Source organism: Stegodyphus dumicola, chromosome 4 (assembly GCF_044657685.1).
Source record: "Stegodyphus dumicola isolate Sdum_Otavi_A_Nest chromosome 4, ASM4465768v1".
Taxonomy (NCBI): Eukaryota; Metazoa; Arthropoda; class Arachnida; order Araneae; family Eresidae; genus Stegodyphus; species Stegodyphus dumicola.
Window position 1 is genome coordinate 193,571,116 of NC_140771.1, and position 26,880 is coordinate 193,597,995.

Here is a 26,880-nt window from a genome sequence, read left to right on the forward strand (position 1 = left end):
ATATAATACTGTTAAGTAAACCTAGCGCTAGAGTGTCGCTATGGTAAACAAAGTGAATTTTAAAAAATGCATTTATTCTATTGTGGTTTATGCGCTGTCGGCGAAGTAGGTTTAATTCAATCTAATAAGTTAAATGAAATGCAAGAAAAAATGCGTATAATTTAATATTCCGTACAAGGAAGTCATGTGGTGTACACATCAGATTTTTTATTTTTTGTAAATATAGGTTGTAATATACCTTTTTGTTCAGGAAGAAACACCGTTAAACAACTTTATTATTTTATACACCTCAAAGCTCTTATTTCGATTTTCAACCCCCTTGGCCTCCTATTCAACTTTTGGATAAATTCTAGTTTGCATCTAAAACAGGACTTAGAAATATTTTCCTTCATTTCACCAACTGTGAAATTTATTTCAAAAACAACCTATTTGTATCCTAACCCTAAATTTCTCTTGTGTTCCCTAGTCTTTCATCTTAAATTAACAGACAATAAGAATAAAAGCATGCTATCAAATCGCCAGTTTTTGTGATTACACTAAGAGATGAATGTGCACAGAAGAATTAAGTGCACTTCCATTTCCCGTATTTTTAAGTAAGCTTTCTCTTTGTGTGATCTTATCACACCACACAAAGGGAGAAGGCGTGACTCCCGAATGACAAATCAGTTGTCAATCACCTTTCATTTTCGTTGGATTCTAGGATTTTAGAAAACACGACTAACATGCCACATTTAACCCCTACAATTGTGTAAAATTTTGACCCCAGATAGCAATTTTGAATTCGATGAGTCTTTCTCTTCGGAAAATAGAGACGAATGAAACTTAAGTGGAGTAATAAAAAGAAACAAATATACTTGTATTCAGTTCTAATTGCAGGGTCAGTAAACTCCCCATCCCTTCATGAACATAATACTGACTTCTAAAGAACTTGCAAGTTAATCGTAAACAAATTAAATAATGTAAAGAAATATTGTCATCTCACAGAGGTAGAGAAGCCTGGTGCTGCCATCTATTGGCAACATAACCTCAGTAGGGGTGTATACAATCTGCTTTTAATTATGTTTTGATTGAAATGCAGTAAATATAAAAGGTTCAGCATATGTACGTCATATATTTACAGATTTTTAATGTTTTCTTTCCCTCCAATAGAACTTATCAATCTTCAAACATACCTTGGAACGAGGTATATTAGTTTCACAACTGCAAAATATTGAGCATTCACAGGGTGGTGCTACCATTTAGAATCGAGAGGAAACACTACAAACTTACGATTGTAGCTTTTGGAGTAGAGAAACTAGCATTTTTCGGAGGTTTCAAAACTGACAAACAATTTTTTGTTACATACGGGTGCCCTTTAAAGGGTTAAGTAGCCCAAAGATGCGAAAGTCACAGGATGACATGTCCGGGCTGTATTGGGGGGGGGGGCTCCAAAACCTACCAACGGAATTTGGGTGTGTAGTGGTGGCACCAAGCCCGCAACAGTACAATCCAGAAATGTGGGATTCTCCTCCTAATTGATCAAATGCTGGAGACAGCTCATTCGTTGTTCTCGATGATCAAGGGTCAGGTGTTTTGGTACCCATGCCGCAGACACTTTGCTGTACCCCAGATGTTTGTGGATAATGGTGTTAACCGTTCCTTTACTCAGGTTGAGTTCGTGATTGATTTCACGGATCGTAACCCTTCGATTAGTTTGGATTATTTCATGGAGACAATGAAATCATTGGTGATCACTTTGTTTGCTTGGCCAGGTATCGGCAGATCCGATGTCGTTCGCCGCCCTTCACGGAAACTTTTAAACCAATTGTTTACAGCCGTACGACCTAATCAGCGGCCACCATTCTTTGATAATGTCCACATTATGCTCACCTTCCACAACCAGAAACTGCACTACCGTGCGTTGTTCTAATCTGGATGCATCCATGGATAGCGCGACTTCCTTACGCACAATTTAATCTGCTATTGATGCATTCATTCTAACATTATCGCACGTGTCCACTTTTCATTTGGGCTACCCTTATACAAGGTGTGTTTGAAAAGTCCAGTGAATTTTACCATAAAAAAAAAGGAAACAAGAGAAACATGCAAAATAGCTTTAAAGTATTCACCATTAGCAACAATACACTTTTGACATCGGGCGTACAATTGTTGGAAACTGTCTGCAAACTCTTCTTTCGTTATGGCTCGAAGCACCGTTATCAGACGTTGGATCTCAGTAATGTCGGAAAAGTGTTGGCCTTTCAGAACTGCTTTGAGGCGGGGAAACAGGAAGAAGTCCGCGGGAGCCAGATCTGGAGAATATGGAGGGTGATTCAAAACTGGAACCTGGTCTGTCGTTACATGGATCGCAATGTGTGGCCGGGCGTTGTCATGGAGATGATTCCACTGTCCATTCCGGTACTGTGGCCGAATTCGGCGTATGCGTAACAGCAGCCGTTTCAAATCCCCCGTAGTGTTTTGCATTGACGGTTGTAGCTGCGAGTACAAAGTCACGATGGATCAAACCCTTGCTGTCGAAAAAGACGATCAACAGTGTCTTGGTCCTGGATTGTGTCAAACGAAGTTTTTGGGAGGGGATGACAATGCTGAACACCATGCCATGGATTGCCGCTTGGTCTCCGGACCGTATCGACAGCACCACGACTCGTCCCCTGTAATTATTGTTTCCAAGAATTGTGGATTCCGGTCACACATGTCAATAAAATCTCCAGGTTTCCATCCGGTATTGCTTTTGCTTATCTGACAGTGAGTGTGGTACAAACCGTGCACATATCTTACATTTATGCAAATGTTTGTGCACAATGTTGCTCATGCTGTCTAGGCTTATCTGCAATTCACCTGCTATCATTCTTAAAGATAGTCGTCGATCTGCTGCAAGCATCCATCGAACTCGTTCCACATTGTCTGGAGTTGTGCTTCGCATATCTTACATTTATGCAAATGTTTGTGCACAATGATGCTCACACTGTCTAGGCTTATCTGCAATTCAGCAGCTATCTTTCTTAAAGATAGTCGTCGATCTGCTGCAAGCATCCATCGAACTCGTTCCACATTGTCTGGAGTTGTGCTTGTAGTAGGGCGCCCCGACTGCGGCTTATCTTTGACGTCCTCCTTTCCGTCTTTAAAGCGTTTAAACAACATTTTACTCGCTGCTTCCTGACCCAGGGTTCATAGCCACATTTCAGTTAAAAAAATAAGCACCTATAAGCACTTTTCAAGCACATTTTAAGAAAAAAAAATAAGCACCTGTCTAATTACATTATACACATCTGCATAACTTCAAAAATTAGACTTGTAATTTAAAATATGAGAAATGCAGTATTTATTAAGAGAGAATAAGCATTACCTCAACCATGGAAAATAATTACTTTTTTTTTTAATTTTAAATAACAGTTCAATTTACAGAACTAGTTTACAATGAGAGAAAAAAAAAACCATGCAGAACTACACTATTACAAGATTAATGATGAAATTTCAGTTCTAAATAGAGGAAATAAATAATAATAAGGCATATTTATTCTATTCGCTTGGAACTTAATAATAAATACAATTTATTCTTCCACTCATATTGATATTTAGCTAATTTAAATCTAAATTCTGAACACTTTCTAAATTTTCATCATATATCAGTTTTTCCTTAACAGATATTGCAAGCAAAGTAATTTAAGTAAAAAAAAAGGAACATTTCTGAAATCACAAGACAGAAATTTGCTTCATGCAGTCATCTTTAACAGTAAAAGCTCAACTACCCGCATAACTGAAAGTTGGCGAATATTCGGACAGTCGAGCGTAACTTATAAAAGAGGAGCGGAGGGGAAGGATAGACTGTAGCCGTTCTTTAGATTTTTCCACTAAATATATGCTTTTGACATTTCTATATGTGCATCATATAAAAACAAACCAACGGAACAGAAAAATATTCTTAGCAAGCACAGTAAACTCAGACCGAACATCAAAATTAATTATCTCTGCAAAGCAAATGTTATTGCACAAAACGTGCACCGTAATTCTTCCCTGCATGATATTACGCAATTGGATTCAACAGCTGCTGGTATTGGGAGAATAAAGAACTAAATAACTGGGGTGTTTTTCATTCTAATTTTCAACAGACGGCGTTAAATTTCCGGAACAGAATAATTCTTCGCTTTGGTTGGTAGACTGCAGAACTTTTAGTCCTATTCAGTCCAGATTGGAAAATGACAAAAAAAAAAAAAAAAAAAAGGGTGGGGTCTTTTGCTTGTTTTGCAGCGAATTGTAACAGTTTCAATATTCGAGATTTTGCAGAGAAAGAGGAGAACCTCCCATCTCAACCTTCGTACTGTATAATGTATTGGCCAAAAAAATGAAATTATTTTGACCATTCGATTACTTTCCCTTTATTTAAGCCATTCCGAATATTATTAATTAGAAAGCTAATCTGTGTTAAAACAGAACCATTTTTGGAAGTTTACTATACTTCAGCAGTTACTGCAACTATGTTATAAACATTCATACATATGCTCATAATATAAGCATAATGATCATAATAAACACGAATATGAACTGACCAAGCATAACGAGAATGCAAATTATTAAGATCTTGATAGAAATTCAAACGTGTGTAGTATTTGGGTGGGAGGAAAAGAATGCCTAATGTACCGGAATTTTTTACTGCATTCGCAATTCTTAGCCCAATAGAACGACAGGCACCTGTCTGTACTCTTCGTGCACACCAAAGGTTATATTAATGCAGAGATAGAGGGAAAAGCTATTTCCGGGAGTATGATTCACCATCTGACATTCCATATTAGGAAGAAAAGTTGTTTATTTAGTTTCAGCTTTGGTACGGGGAAAAAGTGTGCGTTCATTTAAAATAAAGCACTAAAAGAAAAAAAATAAGGCCCTTTATATTTTATTTTCAAATATAAGGACCGCTACGAACCCTGTGACCGTAAACTTTCACATGTCATGTGTCTCCGTTTTGCCTAACTTGAAGCAAAACTTTATGTTTATGTGTTGCTCCATGTCACACTGACTGTTTTAAACTGCTCATAGCATGCGCTTCCTCTTATCTGTTGTAAAATGGCCGTTAGATGGCATTTCTCTCACTGTGTCTGCGTGAGTGCAAGATCCTAAGCGGTGCAGTTTTTTAATTATGAGACCAATGACTGAACTTTTCGAACACACCTTGTATATATATATATATAATTACTTAAGTGATTAACTTTGATTTCAATCACTGTAATTACTCTATGTTGTTAATTCCTTTTTGCGTTTCTGCAATTTACTTATCAAAATACCTGTTTATAAGACTATGAAATTTTACTTTTTCAAAAAATATAGTTCTTATTTTGGAACTCATTTGATGTTAGTGATAAAAAATTATCAATATGTTAATACTTTAGAATCTTGTAAATAAAATCAAATATTACTCAAATATGATTTATATCTTAATCCTAGGCTGTGCGTCACTAAAGATCACGAATTTAAATCCCTAAGCTATTAATGCAAAAATAAATTCCACATATACATATGATGAAAGGCATAGCTTTTACATGAAGCAAAAACGAAGGTTTGACGAAAAAAAAGGAAACAAAACTTCTCAGCACAGTCAAATTTATTCTATTTTATTTATTCATTTGCTGACACTGATTTTTCCACCAGCAGACGACTGGGATTCCCTCTGAGAAGCAGACCGCCTACGACGAACTTCTTCTGCACGTTTTTCTTTAGCTTCCTTAGCCCTTTGTGCCAAAAGTCTGGCATATTCTGCTGCTTCATCTTTTCGTTTCTGAGCCCTTTTGCGTTTTAAAGCTAAACGATGACGCTTACGCTGAAGCATGACAGGAGTTACAAGTCTCTGAATTTTTGGAGCTTTAGTTTGAGGCCTTTTGCCTAAAAATAAAGGAAAATAGAGGAGCATATTTTAAAGATAAGAACTGTAGCATATTCATGCAATATTTAATTGTTTATCTTAACAGAATTGATTTAAGATGTAATTTACTATGCAATTGACTTATGCAATGATTATGTTTTAGTTTTAATAATTTCATAGCTTGGACTTATATAATTTATTTCATACATAAGCATGAAAGAAAAAATATTAATCTATACAGCTAGTAGTATACTAGACATACACAAATTTTATTACATATAACAAAAACTGTTCAAATGAAGATAACATAAAAACTCACTTTTTCAGAAGGAAAAATAATAAATGTTAATTAAATCTGCAATAATAATTTTTCTTGAAATAAAAATGGTTTGCATTAAATTAGGAACAAAATTAAATGAAAAAATATGTATAAAAAATGAACTTTTGAATTTAACTTGAAACAAAAGGAAAAACTTGGGATGATTCCCAAAATGTACTCAGCATACGAGTCAGTAACATTAAAAATGTTAAATAAAAATTGCAGAGCTGGAGACTCCAGCAGAACGCAAGCTTTGCTACTTACGAAGACGCATTATACGCAATTATAAATATTTAAATGGTTATCTTAAAACAATGACATTTTAAACTTCTGGGCTTATTCTATGAGATGAAATCAGCATGACTTTATTTTACTTCACAATCATTTGCAACTTTTCTTATTAGTGGTTAGTTAAGTTAAATTACTTGAATATGGCAAAGCACAAGAGGGTTATCTGCCTAAAGGAATGAATGCCTTTTTGAAGGACTCGCAGATCATACTTCTATTTATCACCTACCTAAATTTTTCTAAAATATAACTTCCCCAATATCAATCACATATATAAGGTAATAGCTCGTGAGAAATTTACTTCTAGTATGTAGGACAAACTGCGACTGATCGTCTTCTGGGTTGCAAACTTCAATAAGACACAGCTTATATCTTTTTATGCACTTGAGAGAAACCATTTTTATACTTTCTTATTGATTTTCTTAAAGATTAATTTTAAGCACATATTTTTGTAACAATATACTGGAAAAGCATTTTTCATTATCTGAACTTATCCATTTAAATAAATTTTTAGAATGAATACATATAAAAATTGAATACAATGAAACTTTCTGATTTTCCACATCCCCAGTGACACGCTGTTGCCAAAAAGTTTTAGATTGCAACCCACATATCACACATGTTAGAAAACTTAAGAAATTTGCAATTTTAAATTCAATTGTCATTTTCCTAATTTTTGATAGTATTTCTTTTCCCACTTTTGACCATGTATTTTTGTTATAACAAACTGTAATGGGACTATGAATTTTATCAGTTGATAAAAAAGAAAGCACTGCATTGCAAAAAAACTTGTTCTATGACATTTTTTGTTTCTAAAATTGCAAGCAAAGTGTTAGAATGCATGTTGGAAACTAGTCTGAAGATAAAATATTTATTATTGGACATACATGTCAGCAAAAATTCTGTGAGAAAGTGGGACTGTCCCCAAAAATACTATCAATAATAATTAATAGAAATTTGCAGTGTGAGAAAGAAAGAGCTTCTGGTGACTGCAACAACCAGCACTAAGAGCTGGAAAGTGAACCACAAAAATAATTTTATGAACCCACCAAGTAGCATCCATACACAACATATTTAATGACTTTAGAGAAATGAGCAGAAAGAACTGCAAGACAATACCTTCCAAATGATCTTGCTGAATTTATCTGACAGAACATTCACTCATTAAGAAAAAGCCTGTTTTAAGAAATTCTAAAGGAAATAGCTAACAGCACCAAACAGCCGTAAAAATGAAAATATCATCCATACATATTTTCTGCTTTCCCATGTATTTTTTATAAAATGCTTTCCTTTTTTAATGAATAGAACAATACCTGTGAGCCATAAAGATACCCAAACAAATGCTTCTCTTTTAAGTCACCACTGAATTCTCAAATTTACTCCAAAGTTGAGCCCCATCTGAGACTTATGTGGGGACATGGATAGTCAGAAAGCACCTTTCCTATTTATTAAATTCAGTCGCCCAGACAGTATAGTGGTTAAGTGCCTGGGTTTGAATCACAGAAGGCATGGTTGTAACTACCTGTCCCCTCATAGGAGGTAAGAATGCCCGCCTGTTATGTGACTCCATAATAAAATGACCACTATTTCTGGCCTTATAAGTTGCAAGAGTCTAACTTAGAAAAACAATTCTTTTTTATCTACAGAAAAACCAGCTCTTGCATTTATTGCATTTTAAAGTACTGCATTTATAAATGTAAAAATTATTAATCACACTATGGCATTCTTTGAGGGCACACACATTTAACTACAATAAGCCTTAAAATATTCATTAATATAAGTACCTTCTTTTTGAGGAAGAGGTCTTTTGACAACAAACTGACGAACATCATCATCTTTAGCTAAGTTGAATAGTTTCCTTATTTTGCTGGCTCTCTTTGGTCCAAGTCTACGAGGGATGGTAGTATCTGTTAAGCCAGGAATATCTTGATCACCTAGAAGACATTAAATAAATGAGAGAAAATACACAAAAGGAAATACCAGTGAGTATTAAACCAGTGAGTATTAAACACTTGCGCTACGACTAAACTTCACGGTTGCGGTGCCGTGCGCTACAATATAACAAGTGGTAAAGTGTCTCATTTACGTCGCTCCGCATCTGCAAGTACAACCCAGAGCTGTAACTCAAGAAATAAACAATATCGTTAGGCGACCTGTGCACCACGTTATTTTAATTTTTGCGCACGGTTTGAGACAAAAGCATCTCGACGTGCTCGGCACGTCTTTTTAGCGCAAGTGGTTAATGAAAGGCAATAACTCACTTTAATATATGGAGATAATTTTTACGAGCAAGCAGTTATATATAATTAAATTAGGTAAATAGGTAACCTTAATCATTATGGATTTATATGGCTACTATTAAATTTTTTTCAACAATATTTGTTAAATAAGCCCTATTAAAATCTAATAAAATTTCACAGTTTAAAATACATGTAATTTATGACACTGATTCTTAAACAATATTAGAACAATTACACATTAAAAGCTACAAAACATGTATGTTTGTAACAACAATACTCAACAAAATATTTATTCGTCATTTTAATTTGAAGCCTTCTCAAACATTTTTGCTGGTTTATATTGATTGCCTTCTCTTTAAGCAAATTTTCTAACAATAATTAGAGATTTGCCTCAATATGCAAACAAATACTGTCACTAGTTTCTGCATGCTTTATCTCCTAACCTGTCAAACACTCCACAATGTACGTATGAGGTTTTACTTGATCTGGTAAAAGTTAAATAGTCCAAAACCCCCAATAGATGTGAAGCAAATTATCACTATGTCTGAAAGTAACTACAATATCAGACAAAAGTTTAAATAAGCCTCTTATTTAAAAAGAACTTAGATTAGAACAAACATAAAGGCATGTTCTGATGCTAACAAAGTCAATAATGGTGACGTAATTCAAATTAAATGTGGACTGGTGGTCAAAGATTATACAATTTAATTTAATCTGGCTCAGTAACCCTATCATATTAGGAAACAGAAATGGAAAATTATAGTAAAGGTTGAAATCATAAACAATTCGGTAATTTACATAATAATAACTGCACATATCTTTAAAGAATAATTTTCTTTATGTATTCGGTTTCTTTCTTCAACACGTTTCCTTTTAATTTTAGAATTTTTGGATTTAATTAAGGATTTCTGTTATTCTAAAAAACACTAAATGCATTTACAATGTACAGAAAAAGCGGCTACTTTTATTTCTTTAGTAATATGAAATTCAGAAGAAATATGAAATATATATGGTAAAGCTGGTGTGGCAGAATTTTTAGAATTTAATGACACACCAAACAACAAAATCTAGAAATGGCAGAACTTTTATAATTTAGAGCAGGCATTGGAAGCAGAATTTAGAAAGGTATTATGCAGTTGGATATAGTTGTATATGCCTGCATACCATACAGTGTACATATAAAAGTGAAGCGCCGTCACTCACTGTTTAATTGCAATTTCATGCTGTCCGCTCTTTCTTTGACCATAATGCGTAATGTATGTAAAGTGTGAAGACGCAAGTTTTTCACTCTGGTAGATAGTGCCCTCTTCGCGGTAATTTGCCAGTTTTACTGAAAAGCGCCTATCTGACTAGACGTTAACCGCAGGGAAAGGGGGAAAATTCACTTCTGTGATCAGCCAATCAGATGGCGAGGTACGCGGTGTATCTTATCTGATAGTCAGAGTGAAGACATAAGGGTTCGGATGAAGTTGTAGCATGTAGCAGTTGGCCTGCAATTGTTTTAGTTTATCCTCGACGTTTATCATGTGATGTTGTGTAAATATGATTTTTTATATTTTTATCGGGCTTTGCTACTCTTTGTTATCAGGTATGTACTATCATTAGAGAAAGATCTTTGTTAATTTTATTGAATTTCTCGAAAAAAAATGATAAAATTTTATATATTATTTGTTTTAGTTTAAATAATTTAAACCCTATCTTCATAATGGATAAATGGGTAATATGTACACCAGGTACATCTTCAGCTAACAAATGAACAAATACTAATGAGGAGTTGCAAAATACTGAACTAAATGCCCAATCTAAAAAATAAGAAAATACAATGAGGAATTTTTAAGTATGGTTTTACATTTTTTGTTGTTGATGATGAAGAACGTCCGATATGCGTCATTTGCAATGAAAAATTAGCAAATGAGAGCACGAAACCAGCTAAATTAAAAAGGCACCAGGAAACTAAACATAAAGAACTTTAAAATAAACATGATGATTTTTTCAAAAACGAGCTGAAAATCTGAAAATTCACATTTAGAGAAAGTTACAATACCTCAGAAAGCATTACAAGCTTCCTTCCTGCAGCAACTAAGATGACATCAATTATGTATGGTGATAAATATGGAAATGAACTAAAAACAATACCATTATCAAGAGATACAGTGTCTCAGCGGATTTCCGAAATGTCGAGTCAGAAGTCATAAAACACATATAAAATTCATCTGTATTTGCTTTACAACTGGACAAGACTAACGATATTACTAAAATGTCACAACCAATTATTTACGTTAGGTTTATTTTTAATGAAGATATAACAGAAATGTTTTTATGTTGAAAAAGTTTGGAAGGAAAAACAACTGGATAAAAAATATTCGAAGTAATAAATGTATATTTTGAAAAAAAGTCCCTTACCTGGGCAAACTGTGTTGCGGTTTGTACTGATGGTGCTGCAGCACTAACAGGTTCGAATAAAGGGCTCAGAGGCTTAATTCAGAAGGTGTCGCCTCATTGGTATTTAATTATTGTATGATTCATCGACAAGCTCTTGTTACAAAAGATATCGATGAAGAGTTGCACAACATATTACAAGATGCTGTTCGTTCAATTAACTACATTAAATGCAACACCCACAACAGCCGTCACTTTTCAATACTTTGCAATGAGATGGGCTCAACGTATGACAGATTACTGTTACACACCGAAGTATATTTGATTTGAGAAATGAAGTGTACATGTTATTATATCAATGAAGTTTGGCTAGTTGATCATACATACAAACATTGATGAGATAATTAGAAACTTGCAGCCACATACATCTCATTAAGGGCAATTTACTGATTTTTGTGTTATACAAAAGTTATTTTCTTAAAATTATAAATAAAATTAATATGAGTCAGATATGATGATGTTTTTATTCGATGAAATGAAAGAAATGCGCGAAATATATATTGTATTTGTGAACATTTATCTCTAGGGGGTTCGCAGTCGAAAAAAGTTTGTGCACCACTGGAATAGACCACGAAAGCTGCAGACTATCTGAACATAACTGCCGATAACTTGCACCCTTACATGGTGTCTGTCTTCCCAACTGGAAAAGGAATATTCCAGCAGGACAACACTCAATATCACAAGGCTTGAATTGTATTCAAGGAGCATAATGATGAATTCTAATTAATGTTGCCACCTAATTCACCAGAACTTAACCCAAAACAACACATCTGGGATGTCATGGCACAACAGCTCTGAACTCAAATACCACTATGTCAGAATATCTGATTCTTCAGAGTATACTTTCAACAAATAATACAGGATTGCACTGAAAAGTAGGTTAATAACTGTATGAATAAGACATAGGATATGATTGTTTTAGTTTATAATTTATGAATACGAAAAACTACTTTCATTCAAGTTTCAGTGCATCACCATTTTCTACAGTTTAATTTATTAAACACATTAAAAATAAAATTTAAATAAATGTAGAACTATTTTTTGTATTTTGGAAAAGTGAGAATGATCGTCTAGCAATGGTGAAAGGGATGCATGTTCAAAAAAGGTTGAGAACCACTGTTTCAAGATCAACAAAATACAATTAACAAAGCAAAACCTAATCTTCCACGTTTTCCAAATATCTGAGTACGCAGTAAATTTCTGTTTAACATTCATTTTAATTGCATTCTAATACTCATTTTCAGAAATGACAACAAGAAACAGTATACGCTAAATTCTCTAGATACATTTAAATCCAAACAAAAAAAATGTAAATTCTATTGAAGTTTGCAACTCGCAGAATCTAATGAACTAAAATATTACATGCTACAATACAAATACATATATTTTGGATGACTGATATCTGTTTACCAGATACCTCGCATGTTTTTTTACGTAGTTCTGCTCTTTCCTGTATATAATTTAGGAATCAGAAAAAACAAAGCATTTAATATAAAATACCAATTTCAAAAATAATATTAATAATATTTACCTTTCTTAATAATTACTAAGCAAAGAACACTCAAATTAGAATCAACAATACATCCCCTTACAGACTTTCTTTTTCTTTCACCAGTTCTTCGTGGTCTGTAACACGAGTGGCCTTTGGACAGCAGAAGCCTTACACGACCAGCTGTTAACACACCTTGTTTCATTGGAAATCCTTGCTTGTCATTTCCACCACTAATACGCACTACATAACCCTAAAAATCGGAAACAAGAATTTAAAAAAAAAAAAAAGTAAAACACATAAATATTAAATGCATGCTAATTTATAATATGTAATGAAAATAATAGTATTTAAAAACAATGCATAATAGCAATACGAAGGAAAATGTTTAGTGCCAGCCTGCTGAGCCAGGGCATGTGAGAGTTTGTTTATTCGGAGCTCGGATAAGTTTTAAGCATGTGCAAGAAATGGATGTAAACTATAACAGATAACTCATAAAATCCAGTCTTAACTTTGTCAACATGCAATAGAAACAAGACAAAGTTAGCTACATACATCTTTGTCACTAATCTCATGATACAACATTAGTGTATAAGCAGACAGTAACTAAGCTTTATAATAACCACAAACTTGAAGGCTTTCAGATCTCGCACTGAACACTTTTGACCACTCATCACTTTTGTTTTATTGAAAGAAATTGTTTGGAATTTTTTTACTTTTCCTAAATAGATAACAAATACAGTCAAAAGTCGTTAATTCGGACACCCATAATCCGGACCTCAAAGCTACAAACTTTCTGCGCATGCGTTTAAGACCGCGGCGTAAGACTTTTACGGCTGCGAATATGTTTGTGCGCATGCGCGTTTAATGTGTAATGGAGATGTAAGCTAAGCTAAAATTATCTAATTCAGTTAATGTTGCAGATTGCGTTGTTCCTTAATCTTCGAATTGGATCCGGCTTATTATTTTTTGCAGACTGTTAGAGCAATTTCATAAAAGTAAGCTTGAACTTTTGATTATGTCAAATAGAATTTCCAATATATATTTACTAATATGTAATTTGTATCTACAAAGCAAAAGTATGTTTTGAAATCCGAAATCTGTTTTCGCTTCCGATAGTGAAGAAAGTGACCCAGAGGTTATTGAAAACGAAAACATTTCGATTGACAAATTAGTCGGTATTCTCAACACAGCAAATTATAGGACTTGAACAGCGGAACTTTGTAACTAAACAAGAAATTATGTCTGTTTAATAGAATTAAAGAGAAAGTATTATCACATGAAAGGAAGCAACTTACATTGAAAGAAATGTTTAATAAAGTAAACAAATAAATATTAAGCTTTTTCTTTTTGTAAATTTTGATACCCTTTAGATCATAATTGTTCTTTATTTCATAAATTACGGTTTCATATTTTTAATTTTATAATTTATGCATGCCATCTTAACAGATTTAAACTGATGATCTATAATCCGGAATCGCCGAAGTCCCGACGAGACCAGATTAACGACATTTGACTGTATAATTCTATTTCGGAATTTGGAAGCTTAAGTTTTTTTCAATTGTAAGAATTGTTAATGTTAAGTATGTATTTTAACTCGTCATCTCTTGATTGTGCTTCAGCAATTTCTTCATAATCAATAGGACCAATAATTTTAATTTTGTGAATGCAAGATAATAAGTCAGCAACAATATCATCAGTTCTTTTAATGTACTGAATATCAGTTGTGAATTGAGAAATAAAATCTAGTTAACGAGTTTGACTTAAGAGGCATTTTTCAAGTTTTTCTTTGAAAGCAAATAATGGTTTGTGGTCAGTAAATACTGTAAATTTGTGTCCCTCTAGCACGTATGTAAATTTGCAAATGGATGAGTATACTGCTAATAATTCTCTCATACTTGTTAACCTATGACACTAAAAAATCAGGAGACTTTTCACAATGTTAAAAAGACTTTTTAAATGATAAAAATATAGTTTTTAATAATGAATTAACTTTAAATAGTTTCTAAGTCTTAAATGCAAGCAATACAAAAATACCTTAGACATAAAAAACATTTTTATTACTTGCATCGTTTAACCCGGCAGAAGGCCCGCACCCAACACTGACGTTGGAGATCGCGCAGGGTGACAGCGTCACCCCAAGCAGTTTCATTAGGAAAATGTGTTATATATTTTATAGAAATCATTTGATTATAAACAATAATTGCAATATTTCATTTAGAAACTATACTTCTTTATTTAAAAAACTTATTTCAATATTTAAGGAAAAAAATCCATTCAAAATAATTATATACCTAATCAGGAGTCAGAAGCTAACATACACTTCTGGCAAACATAGGAAGAATGAATTTTACATGAAAAATTATCACATATTTTGCAAGAAATTGTAGTTTTATTGTCTTTGGATCTTGGAAACATAGCACGTCGGCCTTTGTCGAGTTTTGGTTTCTTTGATGGGCGTTCTTCTGATACACTAAAAGTCGCATTATCGATGCTTTCACGAACCACTTTAGGAAACATTGACGTATTTTTTGTAATCTCTGTGTAAGGCACTGTATAAGAGATATAGCCAAATTTTTTAGGAATTTTCTACTATTTCCATATTGTAAGGGAGGGTTCTTTGTTGGGAATAAAGCAACTCAGGTATTTACTGCAGTGAAGAATAAGAAAAAGTCGGGAGAAATATATTGTAAATCGGGTTGGCGGGTGAGCGGTCGAAAATCGGGAGTCTCCCGCCTAAATCGGGAGAGTTGGCAACTCCGATTCTCTATCACAGGCACTGTATTTTGTCTCTATGGTGTTTAGCTTTCTAGGAAAAAAAATTGCTAGGAATTCGAGTCCTTGTTTAGTAACATGATTCAGAGATCCACCAATAGCGTACTTAGATGAATCAACTTAAAGAACAATGCATGCATTCGATGAAGGACGTGCTAATAATGTAGCATTTGCTAACTCTTGTTTAGCATTTCCAAAAGCTTCACTTGTTTGAAGAGACCAAGAAATTTTGCACTTGTCATTCTTTTTTTAACCTTTTAAATATTCGCTGAGTAGTTCCTGATTAGGTGCTGCATATAGCAAGCACATACAGTAAAAATTTAGTAAATCTTTAACTTCCTTCAGAGTTTCACATTTCACGGTCTTTTGAAGTTGACGATTACATTCACCTGTTCAGAGAAAGGTTTAGTGCCATCCTTGGTTATTAAATGGCCTAAGAACAATGATTTCTTACCCTGATCTTCTGAACATTTCAGAAACCATGAAAATTTTATTTCTATTTCAGAAAAACACATTTTGAAGTATTTAAGTCCATATTCATTTAATTTATGTAAAATTTTAAAAATATGTTGTTTATGAAGTATTTTGTTTTCTGAGAATATTAGACTGTCATCTAAGTATGTGTAACACAAATCTAGTCCTCGTAATACTATGTGCATTAAACGCTGGAATGTTTGAGCAACATTTCCGAGTCTACAGTTTAAATAAGGAAATTCAAAAAGACCAAAAGGGATAATTATCACTGTTTTAGGTATATGCTTTTCATAGATGGGTATAAGATGATAAGCCCTTGCAACATCTAGTTTAGAGAACACTGTCTTGCCATAAAGATATTGAGTGAAATCTCGTACATGTGGAATAGTATATGAATCAAAAACTGTAACCGAGTTAAGTGCTCTGTAATCTCCAACTGGTTTAATGCCAGTCGGCTTTTTATGCACTACGTGTAGATGTGATGAACATTACTGTTATAGGGTCAGCAAATTCCATGTTCTACCATAAATTTAAACGCCTTTTTTGTTTCCTGATAAACTTCGGGTTGGAGTCATCAGCAGGAGTGGAGGGGTCATTTTGACTTCTTTTACTTTCATCCCTCTTTCTACTGGAGGCATTGTCAAATAACCCTTGGAAAACATTCACTGATAAGGATTTTTTGATTGCATTCATACTATGGAAAACATTCACTGATAAGGATTTTTTGATTGCATTCATACTATCTCCCACAGGGATAAAAACCTGGGTGGTCTCACTACTTTGTAATGTCTACATAAGCTGTTGTTCCTTTGTTTGCAATTAAAAGAAAGAAAATTGTTTTTTTGTCCTTTGTTTGAAGAAAATACTGCAAGGAAGGTAGATGCACAGTTTTTCATGCTTACATTTCTTTTCAGAAACAATTTATTTTACAAAGAAATTTAAAAAATGTTGCAGGAGCTATCTGAAAATGAGTCTGACGGAGGTTTGGAAATTTTTCTGTAGAAACTGAAGAGGAATTCCAGACACAAACTATTAGTGAGTCTGGGGACAGTGAAGTAAACGAAGAACTCAACAGAAATAAACGGGCAAAAATAGATCAGGGTATTTGCAAAACTGTTTTTACAGCTCCTGATAACACTATATGGAATGAAGCAAATTCCAAAAATTCAGTCTGCAGCCGTGTTCCTGCTTATAATATTTGTAGGGGTGTCTTGAAGATTTACTTCTGTTTGCCACCTTGGCACATTTAAAGATGATTCGGCGATATTCACATTTTGTTTTAGCAAGGATAATTTATACTCAAGGCCTACCAATGTGAAAATATTCTTTTGTGTTTTTGGTGGCCACCATGAATTTTCTACTGAACGCAAGATGGCACTCCTACTCCGCTACGCTTTGCTACGTTTACAATGAGCGCAATGTTAGCTGCAGAAATTATAAATTTCTTTTTAATAAAAATATTTTTTTAGAAAGAAAACATGAAATATCAAGTTATCCCATTTTTCTTTTTTCATATATAACCGTCAGCTACTCAATTCTGATTTTAATCCCTGCTTGCATCTAGATACATCTTCGTTTTAATTGTACTTATTAGAATAACCTATTCTAATTTAAGGGTAATTTAAAGCATGTATTTTACTTTTAAATTTTTTATATAGTACGAAGTTAGCAGGTAGCTTCAGAACATAAACTAATTCAGCGCAAAATTTTCATCATATTAATATCAGTTGTCCTTGTGCAACAAAATAATTTGGAGCCACTATTAAGTATGCAATTCAGAAATTAATAAATGATGAAAGTTAATTTGTTAATACATAAGAGAAAAAGTATTTCTAAAAGAAATTTGGTTTTAGGTACTGAAAATGTTTTCTATTTTTTAATTAATGTAAAAAAACTTTTCTTTACTGGATTCAAGTCCGGTGAGAATGCTGGCCAGTGCATACGGGTGATATCCTCCAATTTAAGGCATTCACTTACGATGTTTGCACGGTGAAGGATGGGCGTTGTCATCCATAAACACAAATTGTGCGCCCATGGCGCCCCGAAACAAACATACATGTTGTTCCAGAATGACGTCCCGATAGATTTGGCTTGTCATGGTTCCAATTTGAACATGCAGGTCAGATCTGAAACCCAGAATAATTCACCCCAAACGAGCACTCCTGCACCACCGTAATGGTGTCGTTCAATGATGTTTTCTTGGTGGTAACGGGTACCTGGAGCTCTCCCCATATGAAAGTCCGGCAAGAATCTGACTGCAAGCTAAACCTGGACTCGTTGGAAAACATCACACAAGCCCACTGTTGTGGTGTCCACAATGCATGCTCTCTACTCCACGGCTCACCGCAGGCGACAGTGAGTTGCAGTAAGTGGAACGCATCTGACAGATCTATGAGCATATAGACCAATCTGCCCTAAGTGTCTGTGCATGGTCTGCCTTGAAATTGTACCAGTGGCTGAACAGAGCTGACGAGACAGGTCTGAGGTTGTGCTCTTTTGGCAGTAACTGCCAAACACCGGTCCTCATTCGGCATTGTAACTCTGGGGCGACCTGTGCTGTAACGTCTACTCACATTACTATCATCTTGGAATCGTTGCCAAAGCCTGGAGATTACACTCTGGGCAATTCCAAGTTCATCTGATACTTCCAGTTGAATACGCCCACATTTCAGACGGCCAATAATTCTACCATGTAAAAAATCATCCAAATGAGTCCTTTGTGTCATAACTATTCGGTTATTGCACTGAAATGCTTATAAAGCCCCTGCGAACAATTTTACATCTTTGCCTGTATTCCTTATATACTCTCTTACATTCTCGTCATTGTGACGTACCATCGGTGTCATTTGGTTACTTCCTGAAATTTGCATATGATTCTTGAAGATGTGTGTACTGATTTTACAGGTGATATATTTATTCAATTTCCGCATGACTCCGAATCATCCTTAATTTATGGACATGAGTGTAATAATGAGATACATGACATTAATCAGAATGAATCATATACTCCCTGTCCCAAATTAGTTGCTATATTTGAGTACAGTACAAAGTCTTTAAACCAGACTAGTCGGGCCTTCGCCGATTCCGGATAAGGGGTTTTTCTGAATTATAGATCATCAATTTAAATCTGGTAAGATGGCATGCAGAAATTATAAAATTAAAACTATGAAACCGTAATTTATGAAATAAAGAGCAATTATAATCTAAAGGGTATCAAAATTTACAGACAGAAACCAAGGTACCGTACAGTAAAGATCAACCGAAAACTAAAATGACTTATTAACTATGCTTAAACAAGAATGAAGGTCTATACCCAGCTCAGTAACAAGTTTAACTGAATCAATGCCAAGGAGACTCAAAGCTGTTTGTTATTCACGCTAAAGAATATTCTACAAGGTATTAATTTAAATATAGGGTTTTCATCCACAGAGAACCCATTGGCACCGTTTTTACTCACCACAATGAGCCAAAAACATGATTTGTAGTGCATGTAAATTCAATTTAACAGACATAACAATACATTAAGCATATAGTAGTAAAAAATTCACAGATAATAAGCATGTACATGTAAAACTAACAGGCTAAACATAATATATGAAGAAAAGTCTTAAATTCCAGTTAGCACAGAAAATGGAAGCACTTCCGCAGAGGATCCATTAAATGTAAACATCGACAAAATTGGCGATAACAGTGCAAAGTTGGTAACCTGGTGAATTCAGTGGTCGTAGGTAGCAACCTGATTCTTCAAACATTTAGACAGGGTTCATAGCCACATTTTAGTTAAAAAAATAAGCACCTATAAGCACTTTTCAAGCACATTTTAAGAAAAAAAAAAGCACTTGTCTAATTACATTATACACAACTGCATAACCTTAGAAATTAGACTTGTAATTTAAAATAATGAGAAATGGAGTATTTATTAAGAGAGAATAAGCATTACCACAACCATGGAAAACAATTACTTTTTTTTTTTATTTTAAATAACAGTCTAATTTACAGAACTAGTTTACAAAGAGAGAAAAAAAACTATGCAGAACTAAACTATATTACAAGATTTAATGGTGAAATTTCAGTTCAAAGTAGAGAAAATAAATAATAATAAGGAATATTTATTGTATTCGCTTGGAACCAAATAATAAATACAATATTTTATTTTCAAATATAAGAACTTATAAGGACCGCTACGAACGCTGTTAGACAACGAATCTGTTCTCGTATGTTCTGTACGTGCTCCGTTTTGCCGCTGGCTGGTGGTGCATCACTACCGGATGAGCAGGTGAAATCACGGCGGAATGGGGGGCTTATTGATAATTGGTAACACGCCTGTTTAGAGTAGTATGACTGTGTTCTTAATAATTAAAAGACTAAACACTCAGAACCATAGGATACCAGAGTCCTAAAACATGATTAACGTGGGCCGCAATAATATAAGGTTTAAATAATTAACTAAAGTTTTTATTTTTATTACTCTTATTTTTATCTAAAATAATAAGAATTACATCACTTTTCATGCTTAAAAATTTGACATATTTTTAATGTATCTTAGCAATTACCTTTCAGAAGATGCTAGGTGTTTGATGATGATAGATGATTAGAATGAAATAAAGAAGTAATAATGAATAAAAAAGTATTATTGGTTCTCTGAGATGAGATTTAAAAAAAAATTTTTTTAAGATTTTTTATTGGTCATCAAAGTTAGTAAACCACTGCTTTGAGTAATTAATCAAAGTTTGACTTTTGAAAGATAACAAAATGTATAATTTTCTTATAGTTTTATTTACAATGCTACTCTAAAGGATTTGAATATTATTGAAGATTCTTGGCAATGTCCAGTTTATTGTGAAAAAGGCAATTGTTTCAAAATAAAATATTTTAAGCTATCAGCAAGTAAATTCAAAAAATAACTTTGAAAATTGCTTGCATAAAATGGATATTTGAAATGTATTATTCTGTAATGAATACATTAATTATTATACGTACAGTAGCACTTAACATATGAAACACAATTTTGGGAATATTGACGAGCAAAGCACTTAATGAAAAAGACACTTTTAAATGTACTAAAATATTAGTATCTGTATGAACAACAGAGAATATATGTAATGAATAATACCATGACCAAATACCTATATAAACAAAACAAAATTAAGTATTCTCATCCTCGACACTTGAAAAAGTAATTCTGCTGTGCAACATTTAGTGAATTTCTGATTGCATGATATTGCAAGCATTTTTTTAAGATTTTTCCTACTAGTGGTTAAGACCATTGAATACTGGTAGTTTGATCTGTGTTCATATCATGGTTAAAGGACTGGCTGCATGGTTGATTTTTCTAGTTTTCCTCATATGTAATGCACATACAAGCCAGTTTCCCTTAGAATGTTCATAAAGGCATCCTTCTTCAGGTCAACAGCCGGTATGCTTTGCCATATTCGAATAACCTAAACTTTCCTTCAGATTATACATTGAAAGGTTATATCTGTAGTAAGCAGGACAATGATCATTCAGCTTCTATCCGTGTGGAAGGAGTATATTTAAAACATGTCAAAACCATGGGATTCATAACAAAATCGACCATTAATCTTGAACATTTTATCAAGTGTGCCGTTTTTCTTACGTTATGGGTTTCACTAACAAGATATTCATACTTTTGTTCAAGTTCACAAGCAGTTCAGCAATACAGTTGCTGTATACTGATGGTTTGACCCTAGTTTGAATCTTCAGTACTCAGTATCTTGGGCCATCACACTGTCATGGCCCCTAAAGCTATGACTGCTTGGCATAATATAAGCAAAGCATTTACGACTCATTTATGATACAGCATTCTGAGAAGTGTTTCATCTGCCTTTCTCATACACCTGAATGCATCATTCAGAAGAAAATGATGTTGCTGCGTTTAAATTTCATCAGGCCTGATGAAAGGTCTAGAATGCTGCAAGTGCTGGTTTTTTCCCACATCTGTTATAAGGAGAAATAATTTCAGCGATATCCTGGAACTAGAATTATCCTAGTTTACATATGAATTTGTCAACAGCATATGCTATTTCCTAAAAATCAATGAAAATATTGCTTTTTTCATTCTCATTTTGGATATTCTAAAATGCAGTAATGTATACAGCATTGATTTATGTCCATTTTAAGGTAAATTTGCTGATCATTTCTTATAAGTTTCCAAACATCTTTTTAGAGATGGACTTTCTTCTTTCCAACGTGAAATGTGTGTCAATGCAATTTATTTCAAATGACTATGGCAGGACATCTAGTCTTCACTTTGGCATTCATGTTTGTTTCATTATTTTACGGAGACATTGCTATTTATTTTTAAGCGTTTTTAATGTGTTATTGAAAATATTTCTAATATAGGCATATACAAAACTTTGCATTGACCAGAGATATAAAGTTAGTCTTCAGTTAAAAGACTTGTTTAGGATTGTGTAAAGGATTGGGGGGGGGAAAGGCCCTTTTCAGGGCTATACAAATTTAACAAAAGATATATGACATATTGCTATATATACTTTAATTTATATGCTTTATAATGTTTAACTCATTAAATATTATGTCTATTCCTGCTAAGTCTAATTTTTATCCTTTAAATATCATGTTTCACTGTTTGATATTATTTTTTGCCAGCTAACTCTAATTTATATGTGTTTAGTATGTTTCTTCATAATTTTTATGCTTTAAATATCATATTTAACCTTTTGATATATTTTCTGCGGCTAACACAAATTTAGATGCGTTTAATATGTTTTTTTAATTTATATGCTTTAAACATCACAGATCACCTGTTTAATTATCTTGCAATATGTTTGTTTAATATATATAATAATATAACTTAATTTCTATGCTTTAAATATCATGTTTAAAATTTTGATAATTTTTTTCTGCGGCTAACTCAAATTTAGATGCGTTTTATAAGTTTCTTTAATTTGTATTACGGTTAACCTTTTTAAATATCTTGCAACGTAACTGTACACCGCTAAACTCATGGCCGATTAGCCGTTGACGAGCTTGGCGAGTAAATACGCTTCGCCGCCAACGGATCCTCTCCGGAAGAAAACCCCAATAATACCATGACCAAATTCACAGATAATAAGCATGTACATGTAAAACTAACAGGCTAAACATAATATATGAAGAATTTATGAAATAAAGAGCAATTATAATCTAAAGGGTATCAAAATTTACAGACAGAAACCAAGGTACCGTACAGTAAAGATCAACCGAAAACTAAAATGACTTATTAACTATGCTTAAACAAGAATGAAGGTCTATACCCAGCTCAGTAACAAGTTTAACTGAATCAATGCCAAGGAGACTCAAAGCTGTTTGTTATTCACGCTAAAGAATATTCTACAAGGTATTAATTTAAATATAGGGTTTTCATCCACAGAGAACCCATTGGCACCGTTTTTACTCACCACAATGAGCCAAAAACATGATTTGTAGTGCATGTAAATTCAATTTAACAGACATAACAATACATTAAGCATATAGTAGTAAAAAATTCACAGATAATAAGCATGTACATGTAAAACTAACAGGCTAAACATAATATATGAAGAAAAGTCTTAAATTCCAGTTAGCACAGAAAACGGAAGCACTTCCGCAGAGGATCCGTTAAATGTATTCCTTACACCAGCAGTGGTTTGCTTCAGTCATCTTAGATAATCAATAATACTTCTTATTTCAATTTAATCATTCAACATCATGTATAATGTACAAATACTTTTTTTACATCACACTAATTGTGTTAGATCTTAACACTTCTTGGACAAATACTTTCTACATTCACTGTATATGGCATTAATATGTGTAAGAAAAGCATTAATTTACAAAATCGGAAAAAAATTTTTTAATCATCAGTTTAGAAGAGGAAAAACAATTCTTCAGAAAATTCTTAACAAAAACACGTTTCGGGGAAAGTGTAGAATCGCCCACTGCTTGCAGTGTTTATAAAAATTGCACATACTTGGTATTCAAGTACACATCAACCTATTTTCACTTAAGAAAACATCCCAGAATTCACAAAAATGGCACTGCGCATTCCCTCGACTTAATCCATGTACACATTGACCACTTTTTCCATTTTCACTTAAAAAGTCAAAGAAAATTGACAAATATTCAATTCTCCTTACTCTTGTAAAGAGCACCAAACAAATAAGTGGACGATTCTGCACTTTAGCCCACATGGCTAATAAGATTTTAGAATTCACTTTTAATTTTTAATAACAATACATTAATTAAATTGCAAGAGTAATCTAATATAGCACTTACTTTCCATTCATCTCCTAAGCCATCAGCTTCAACTTCATGACCCATACGTTTTTCATAAAACATACGCAACTTTTTTTCATCGTCAATTTCAATAAGTTTTTGGCAGCCAGTAGCAGGATAAGATATATTTAGCTATAACATAAAAGTATACACAATATTACATAAATGAACATCTTTATAGAATACTTTTGAAGATAATAAAATAATTACAGTTCGTATATGATTTAGAACAGGATGAAATGCACATCTTTATAGAATACTTTTGCTAGGCTTACGAAGATAAAATAATTACAGTTAGTATATGATATAGTACAGGATGAAATTATAGTTACATAAATTTGTTATTAATATACATGAACAACATCAAAGAAATAAATTAACACGGTAAGTGTTTTACTGCAGCTTATACGAAGAATTTTCATACCAAATCATACGAGCGGTCCTAACATATCGCATGATAAGATCTTACTTCATCCACGTATTTCTTAAATATGAACACATGAAAACCATTCATATAACACACACAGATGGTTTTTATTAGATATAAACAATTTTTTATCATACATTATTGCAAAAAGTACTTACTTTCATGATTGCAAATTCAAATCTTCATCAAAAGCCCGAATAATTCAATACCTACATAAAGAGTTGCCACCACGTTGCCACAAGCAGCTCCTTAATTATACAAAGTTGCCAGATATTTTTCCCCTAAAGTAGCCGAAAATCATTGAAAAACAGGATGACCTTGAGCAAGAGGTCTTATTATCAGCGACTCTTTAAAAAAAATTCTTTTCCCTTCATCTTGTCTATTACGAATATTAGATTTGTGAAAATATAAAAGTTGTGCTGCTCATTTTCTAACATTTAAATCTATGTTATTACCCTTTTTAATGAGATACATTAATGGACCTTATAAGAAATAGACTAACCCAAACGGGTTTTCTCCCTCGTCTGGGGGGGTTGCCGGCTGTCACATTGATCACATCCGGAGGAGTAGGGACGACTTGCAGAAATTTTACATTGCTTGCCTATTGCAACGTGTATAATTGTCAAGAAAAAGCTGGTTGTAGCGTCTCATTTCACAAATTAGAATTTCTACATATTTTTATTTTTGAAATTGAGATTGATTTTTAAAAATTTAGCATATTTATCAAGCATAATTAACGTTCCAAATAATTATAAAGTTATTGCATGCTTTCAGAACTGGATATTTTTTTTAGCTTTTCCTATGCTGTAAGGAAATTTGTAACTACTTCTTTTAGAAAATAATATTTTAAACCTGAACTAATAGAAAATTTCAAACAAGCAATTTTCTCTTGCAACTTTTATGCTTTTTATTGGTGTAAATAAGTAAAAAATAATAAAATATTTAAAAATGAATTTTGGAAATTTATGTTTAAAATTCTAAATTGTGCTGCTTTTTTAAAATTATAGATGAGCATTACAACACAATTTCTATAAAGGAATTTTATTTCAATTATATTTAATAATACATCTAGTGATAAACACTTTTGATTCCTTAAACATTTTTATACATTTAATTCTAATATTAGAATTGTATTTAACCGTAATAATTAATTTTGCTTGCATTTTATAGTGATTATTTTTTTATTTATTTTTAGTTCTCCATAAGATTTTTTTATTTACTGTTAATTTAACTTATTAGCCCAAAGGGGTGTTAGCCTAGAAAGGCTGTTAGTTTCGAAGCGGCATTTTGCGCTGTTTTATTATAAATGTCCGTCTCTCCTTGCAAATTGTTGTTAACAAATATTATCGCCCTGTATTATATTTAAAGAAATTAAATAATGAAGAATCTGCATGAATACATGTATGTTTCTCGCACTGTGAGAAAAACCACAGCATTTAGAGCCATAAAATTTGAATAATGTAATCCTCCACCCGAACATGGGCATCTGGACGGCCGAATTTCGAATTTGTTTTGATCTATTTCATATTTTGTAAAACTTTAACGAATTTTTGATTAACAAACTCAACGAGTTCCGAGCGAGCACTGTACGGAAAATAACAGTTTTTTCTCCAGTGCGGGAATTCTAAAGATATGCGGTTTTTAAATGTATGTGGTTTACGGGCGAAGAACATGATATTCAATAAATATAGGTAACACACAAAACTTTAAAAAAAGAGTGCTTCTAGATTTTATTTTATCTTTCTTTTCCTTCATTACTCTCAGAAAATTTTATGCTCCGAATTTTATGAATTATTAAAATAAATAATCCACTTTAATGCTAATAATTTAATGATTATATAATCAAATAAATATGATCGTTTTGTAATGTTATTATAGTTTGGAAAATCACTGCCTGAAAATGTTCTTTAAATTAAAAAAAAATTATCAGATTTTTTTTTTAATTTTACCTTATTTATTTCAAAGCATCGCGTACTATCAATCTTATTTAATTTTACTTTATTTTTACGCAAAATTAAGTTCATAAGTTTTGTGCTTAGAGTTCTTACCGTTTTACCAAAGTAAAGATGTTTGTACAAGAATTACGCGTGAAAAATTTGGGCGAAATGCACTAAAAAGTGCTTTAATGAGATATATTAAATTCTATTTGGAAAAAACTGTGGCTTTTATAATCTTATCACTATACAAGGTATCACATTTAATAATTAAAAAGAGTTATGTGATACAAACGCCATAGGTTTCAGTGTTAAAGTAAAGCAGATCGTCCCTACTCTTTCTTGCCGACATGTCGATGACGCG

The 26,880-nt window shown here is 32.9% G+C and overlaps 1 protein-coding gene across 1 annotated transcript; it reads right to left on the reverse strand.

Moving 5' to 3' along the window:
• Positions 1-5,578: 5,578 nt before the first annotated feature.
• On the reverse strand, positions 5,579-24,897 carry RpS6 (ribosomal protein S6). The gene is made up of 5 exons (XM_035375798.2): positions 24,741-24,897; positions 24,156-24,287; positions 12,672-12,882; positions 8,246-8,395; positions 5,579-5,874 (listed from the first exon to the last, which is right to left on the reverse strand). The coding sequence occupies exons 1-5, from the start codon at positions 24,744-24,746 to the stop codon at positions 5,615-5,617; spliced, it is 759 nt and encodes a 252-aa protein (XP_035231689.1). The 5' UTR covers positions 24,747-24,897; the 3' UTR covers positions 5,579-5,614.
• Positions 24,898-26,880: the final 1,983 nt, after the last annotated feature.

Excerpts from the sequence above, each read along its gene's own strand:
- RpS6 (XM_035375798.2), bottom strand. Across the intron at positions 12,883-24,155 it reads GCTTAGGAGATGAATGGAAA|GGTTATGTAGTGCGTATTAG; the intron begins GTAAGTGCTATA and ends TCCGATTTTTAG. Across the intron at positions 8,396-12,671 it reads CTTAGTAATTATTAAGAAAG|GTGATCAAGATATTCCTGGC; the intron begins GTAAATATTATT and ends AATGTCTTCTAG.